We start from the raw sequence: 6919 nt of genomic DNA, 5'->3' as shown, positions 1-6919 counted from the left end.
TGCCATAAAACTATCCCCTATTTTGTAAACGCTATTACTTTTGCGCAAATCAAACGCTTACTGCGATTTTTTTTTTTTACCAAAAATATGTAGAAGAATACGTATCGGCCTAAACAGAAAAAAAAATTATTTATTTATTTTTATATATTTTTGGGGGATATTTATTATAGCAAAAAGTAAAAAATATAAAAAAAAAATTCAAAATTGTCGCTCTATTTTTGTTTATAGCACAAAAAATAAAAAAAACGCAGAGGTGATCAAATACCACGAAAAGAAAGCTCTATTTGTGGGGAAAAAAGGACGTCAATTTTGTTTGGGAGCCACGTCGCACGACCGCGAAATTGTCAGTTAAAGCGACGCAGTGCCGAATCGCAAAAAGTGGCCAGGTCTTTGACCACCCAAATGGTCCGGGGCTGAAGTGGTTAAAAGTGGGATATGCCTGTATAGTGATTGCAGGGTACTGGGTTTAGTAACAATTTAAACATATTATTCAATCACCGTACAAAATCAATTTATTACTCATTAAAAAAAAAAAAAAAAAAAAACACGTAAACTTTTCTTTTAACAGAAATAAACTTTTTAATAAAAAAACTTTATAAACTTTACAATCTTTGATAAAACTCTTTTGGACTATACAAAAATATTTAATTTTTAAACAAGGAGTACAAAAAAAGGGGCAAACATTTATTTTCCCATTCAAACGATGCGCACGGACGCAAACATATGGCAATAAAGCATAAAATACGTCTATTTACAGCGCCCAGGAGCCCCAGTCGCGGCATATTTCTGTCCATATTACAAACTATACTGTGCGTTTGTAATCTCACGCAAACGCTGGTGCTCGCAATTTACAGGCATACGCACATGGACATGTTTTTTTCTGAACGGGCTGTGTTCAGGAAAACTCGCCCATGTGCAGCACCCGTAATCATGAGCCGGTTTTTAGATTACAGACACACAACGGATTTTGTAATACAGGGTTGTGTATAGAATTTCATTGCAGTTGGAGCTTCCAGGCGATGTAAACACAGGCGTATTTTATGCTGTACGGCAGGGGTAGGCAACCTCAGCCCTCCAGCTGTTTTGAAACTGCAAGTCCCATGATACATTGCAAGACCCTGACAATCAAAGGCATGACTCCTAGAGGCAGAGGCATGATGGGATTTGTAGTTTCACCACAGCCGGAGGGCCCGAGGCTGCCTACCCCTGCTGTATGGCCTGTATTTACACGCCCCCTGTGCATGTGACCTAAAACATTCAGTGACTCTTTGGCGCCAACGTGTGAGCCTTCCCATAATTAATAAGGGATTCCTCAGAAAACAGTCACACTTAATGGTGGACGACAACAATACAATTCATTCAACCTTAATTTAATTAAAACTTTGGACTGTATATATTATGAAATTATCAGGCTATAAAACAAAATTATAGGAAATGTATAAGGGCCCTTTCACACTGGTGCGTTTTTGCCGCAAAAATAGCGCTATTAAAAAAGCTCCCCATTCCTCTCCATTGAAATAAATTAAAAACGCGGTAAAAACGCAGTGTTTTACCGCGATTTTAACGCTCCGTTTTTACAGCGGTTTTTAATTCATTTCAATGGAGGGGGCATGGGGAGCGTTTTAATAGCGATATTTTTACCGCGAAAACGCGGCAAAACCGCACCAGTGTGAAAGGGCCCTTAGATACACGCAAAAAATCAAAGGGGGTTAATCAATGGAAGGTAAAACCAGAACGTCAGCAATTGGTGAACTACAATTCCCAGCATGGCATATTGTAAACTTGTAGCTTCCCAATAAGTAAAACCTACCACACCATTCATGTATAAGGAATGCAAAATAACCACAACTGATTTTTTTTTTAAATTTTACAGCCATACCTGTGAGAACAAACGAGAGAAATGGATTTTGAACGTGTGTGTATATATATAAATATATACAGTGGAACCTTGGTTTACCAGTAACAAGCGTTTTGAAAGACTAGCAACTGTTTTTTTAAAAATCCTGACCTCGGTTTGCGAGTGTTGTCTTGCAAAACGAGTAGAATTCAAGCTAATGGGGTGTGCAGTACCGCATTCGGCCAGAGGTGCGGGAAGCGCCGGTGACTATCGGAAAGGTTCAGAAATATTCGGAATTACTCCATTCCCGAGCTGTCCCCGAGCATTTCCAAGGCTCTCCGGCGCCCCCCCCCCCAACTCTGGCCACATGCGGTATTGCATGCCATAGAAGTCAATGCGTAATGAATTAACTTTGTTTCCATTGACTTCTATGGGGAAACTCGCTTTGATATGCGAGTGCTTTGGATTACAAGCATTTTCCTGGAACGCATTACGCTTGCTTATCCAAGGTTCCACTGTGTTCACAGCCTTTTTAAGAAACCCTGCCTCTTTGATTACTCAGGGCAAATTGATATGGTTAGCTTATAGACAGTTAATGTTTCTGGGTATAATGGGGGGGGGGGGTACGGACGAGTAACCTCCTGCCAGGAAGAAGTACTCAGGTATAGCAGGAACCCGTCAAATGACCTCAGGCATGACATCACTATTACCCTCTACACCAGGGATATGCAATTAGCAGACCTCCAGCTGTTTCAAAACTACAAGTCCCATCATGCCTCTGGGTGTCATGCTTGTAGCTGTCAGAGTCTTGCTATACCTCATGGGAATTGTAGTTCTGCAACAGCTGATTGCACATCCCTGCTCTACACCAAGCATTTTGAGGTGGCAACTTTATGGAAAAGGAGCAATGGGAAAGTGCTGGGAAGGCAAATATAAGATGTTTGGGGAATGGGCTTTAAAGCGGGAATTCACCCGAAAAAAAAATTTTTAACATTAGATTGAGGCTCATTTTGTCAAGGGGAATCGGGTAGTTTTTTTAAAATTGAAGCAGTACTTACCGTTTTAGAGAGCGATCTTCTCCGCCGCTTCCGGGTATGGTCTTCGGGACTGGGCGTTCCTATTTGATTGACAGTCTTCCGACGGTCGCATACATCGCGTCACGAGTAGCCGAAAGAAGCCGAACGTCGGTGCGGCTCTATACGGCGCCTGCGCACCGACGTTCGCTTACTTTCGGAAAATCGTGACGCGATGTATGCGACCGTCGGAAGCCTGTCGATCAAATAGGAATGCGCCCAGTCCCGAAGACCATACCCGGAAGCGGCGGAGAAGATCGCTCTCTACAACGGTAAGTACTGCTTCGATTTTAAAAAAACGACCCGATTTCCCCTTGACAAAATGAACATCAATCTAATGTTAAAAATTAACTTTTCGGGTGAACCTCCACTTTAAAACAGACTCTTCCTCATTACCGGGGGTGGACTGACCCATTGGGCGCCGCCCGAGGCCATTAGGGGCCCAGGCCCCATGAGAGGCCACTTGAAGCGGTAATAATACCAATAAATTACCCTGAATGAGCGAGGGGACAAGTCTCTTTAAATATATAAAAAGCCACCTATGGATCGCTCTCCTTCTGTTCAGCACTATGTACTACAATGCTCAGCCTGTAAAAAACCTTTAGAAAGAGGACTACAAAAATTTACTTTATGACCCGTAAAAAAACAAACAAATCATTCGCCCACACAACGTAGTTATTAGAACAGTAAGAACTTTTCAGCGGTCAAAAGAAGGAAACCAAAAAACAAAAGCAATGATGCCCCAAATGGCAGTTAAATCTTGATGTTGTACAATGAACTTTAACCATAGCCTGGCATAAAGCCCAACTCCGGGAAAACTTTTTAAAGTTCAGCTTTAGAAAGTTCACCTGGGCGCAGAAGAATAAATTGATGATTTTTTATTTCTTTTGGGGGGGGGGGGGGGTGATCTCTAATAGTGATAAGAGTTCAATATAAATGCCTGACAAGGCATCATCCAATGCAAACCGACAGGTTTGGCCCTTTGCTCAGGACCAGATAACATTTTGTAAAGGCAGCGAGGAATGTCTGGTGGTTGTGCCTATGTGGATCTTCAAGGCCAGTGCTTGATTGTCAACATTGTATTGTGTCAGTCCTCGGGCGGTAAAGGGTGGAAGGCAGAGGTACCCAACTGGCAAAGGCAGAACTTTTTAGAACACGGTTGGTACCCGCTGGGAGTTGCAAGGAAACATCTGAGACTTGATAGGGTAGTGGAGGTTGGATTCTGGTGAAAGCAGGTAGTCAGAACTGTGGTAATATAATGAATCTGCTCAGATCTGAAACAAAGGGTGAAGCAGCAGACTGGCACAGTCATTGTAGTCCGGATGCACAAAGACAAGTGAAGATGGCATGTCCAGAGGAAACGCCATAGCTTATAGAGCTAGAAAGGACAATGAGTGGTCACAAAGACAGTCGGCTGATGAAATTGGAGGTGGCACAAAGGAGAGGACAATGAATTGACGCTTTGGGGAGGTGGCTGGATGGCACAGCGCTGTATTGTGTCAATCAGGATATTAAAAGGGTGGATGGCAGGTGGTACCCAGCTGGCAAAGGCAGAACTTTTCACAACACAATGAGGTAGGTCTCTGGGTATTAGTAGCACTTGCTGGAAGCATCTGAGGCTTGGTAGGGCAGTGAAGATTGGATTGTGATGCAGCCAGGCTGTCAGAACTGTTTATTGGAGTTATAGCAGGAATTAATCTGCCCAGACCTTGAATAACTGGGGGACTGGCACAGACATTGCAGCAAGACAGGTGACGATGCCCAACTATCAGAGGATGTGCCATAGCTTATAAAGCTTGGGGTGGCGATGGATTTGGCACACGGAAGAGATCAGTTGAAGTTGAAACAGAGAAGATCTATGGATGAAGTTGCTGATGCCAATAAGTTGGCACAGTGTGGTAATCAGAAAATGAAGATGGCACAGAATGGAGATCGGTGGATGAAGATTGCACAGATAGATCAGAGTGGAGATTTGTGGAAGTTGGAACAGAGTGGAGATCGGTGGATGAAGTTGGCAGACGGGATCAGCAGATGAAGATGGTACAGAGATGATGAAGTTGGCACAGACTGGGGTTTATGAAGATGGCAGGGATGATGAAGATGGCACAGGGAGGAGATCCTTGGATGAAGTTGGCACAGACTGGGGATCGGCGGATGAAGTTGGCACAAACTGGGGATCAGCAGATGAAGATGGCACAGAGATGAAGTTGGCACAGACTGGGGATCGTGGATGACGTTGGCACAGAGTGAAGATCAGTGGATGAAGTTGACAGACTGGGGTTTATGAAGATGGCAGGGACGATGAAGATTGCACAGGGAGGAGATCCTTGGATGAAGTTGGCACAGACTGGGGATCAGCAGATGAAGATGGCACAGAGATGAGGTTGGCACAGACTGGGGAACAGCAGATGAAGATGGCACAGAGTGAAGATCATTGGATGAAGTTGGCACAGTGTTCATTCAGCCAGCAGGGCTCTGTAGCTGTAGCCTGGCATTTGAGGACAGACTTCCACCATGGCTGGCACCATGCCCCTGTAGTGCATCTCTTGCTCCCAGTAGGGAAATGGCGGCATCTCCCCTTGGAACCCCCCGGGGATCGGATAGGGGCTATTGGAGGGCCCCGGGAAGAGGATCGGGGCCCTGGGCCCCCAGTTGTAGTAGCCAGGTTGCAGGCAGCACGGTGGCGGCTCCTGGTGGTATCGGAAGGCGGGCAGGGGGTCTCCGCTCTGGGGTTGCCGGGGACGTCTCAGCCGCCTCCTCCTCCGGTAGTTGCCCCGCTCGAACATGTCGTGGAAGGCGGGGTCCAGCGCCCACAGGCTGCCCTTGTGGCCGGGCTGTCGGGGCAGGCGGACGAAGCACTGGTTGAGGCTGAGGTTGTGGCGGATGCTGTTCTGCCAGCCCTTCCTTTCCAGCCGGGAATAATACGGGAACCGGCGCTCAATGGCTTCATAGATCCCGCTCAGCGACAGCCGCTTCTCCGGGCTTTCCTCCAGCACCATGCTGATCAGAGCCACATAGGAGTACGGCGGCTTCTCCGGGGATGCGGCGGTCTCCTGTGGGATCTCCTCCGCCTGCTCAGCCATCGTAGTGTCCGGTGATAACGGCGCTCAATGCACATGGTACACAGCAACGCCCACTGGCACCTGTCACCACCCTCATTGGCACCAGCCACGCCTGTTACTGTATCGCTCCACTAGCACAGGACACGCCCAGTCACCGCCCACCGCCTTTCAGCTCCATTGAGACAAGCGCCCGATGGCTCCCTAAACTCCGCCCCCGGGCTGTCAGTTACACTGTAAATGTAAACAAAAAAGCATGCCGGGGAGCTGCGGCTCCGCCCACTTGGTGTCAGGCAGAGGTCAGCTATACTTCCACCCACTGGCCTGCCTCTGACCCTGCAACAATGTAACCAGACTGACCGCGAAAAAAAAGAGGAAAGCATTGCTGAGGATAATATGGAGCCATAGCAGCGGAGGTTCACCCTAAAACTTTTTTTTTTTGTATGTACCATCCCATCCAGCATACGTGCGTCAGCTATAGTACGTGTTATTTTTTTTCCGCCGCTGTATTTACCGTTTAATCGCTCAGAGTCCGGCGGGGAAATAGGCGTTCCTATGAAGAGGGGAACATGATTGACGTCCGGCTATGGCGCGTCACGCGTTCCGAAAATAGCCGAAATAGGACTCGTATATATACAGCGCCTGCGCAGTCAGCTCCTAGTCTGTGCGCAGGCGCCGTATAGCGCCGTGAAGAGCCGAATCCTACTCCGGCTATTTTCAGGATGCGTGACGCGCCATAGCCGGACGTCAATCATGTTCCCCTCTTCATAGGAACGCCTTTTCCCGCGGGAGTCTGAAACGAAACTGCACGATTAAATGGTAAATACAGCGCAAAAAAAAAAAAAAAATACATACTTTAGCTGACGCAAGTATGCTGGATGGGATGGTACATAGATGTTTTTTAGGGTGAACCTCCGCTTTAAAGAGGTATTAAACCCAAAAGCGAACAT

The 6919-nt window shown here is 46.5% G+C and overlaps 1 protein-coding gene across 1 annotated transcript; it reads right to left on the bottom strand.

The window, feature by feature from the left end:
- Positions 1-3817: 3817 nt before the first annotated feature.
- LOC120916122 (forkhead box protein L2-like) lies at positions 3818-6420 on the bottom strand. The gene has a single exon (XM_040326941.1). The coding sequence runs from the start codon at positions 5991-5993 to the stop codon at positions 5367-5369; it is 627 nt and encodes a 208-aa protein (XP_040182875.1). The 5' UTR covers positions 5994-6420; the 3' UTR covers positions 3818-5366.
- Between the last annotated feature and the right edge of the window lie 499 nt (positions 6421-6919).

Source organism: Rana temporaria, chromosome 10 (assembly GCF_905171775.1).
Source record: "Rana temporaria chromosome 10, aRanTem1.1, whole genome shotgun sequence".
Classification (NCBI taxonomy): domain Eukaryota; kingdom Metazoa; phylum Chordata; class Amphibia; order Anura; family Ranidae; genus Rana; species Rana temporaria.
Note: the sequence above shows the minus strand (reverse complement) of the source record. Positions and strands in the feature narration are given on the sequence as shown.

Excerpts from the sequence above, each read along its gene's own strand:
- LOC120916122 (XM_040326941.1), bottom strand. The coding sequence starts at position 5,993 with ATGGCTGAGCAGGCGGAGGAGATCCCACAGGAGACCGCCGCATCCCCG.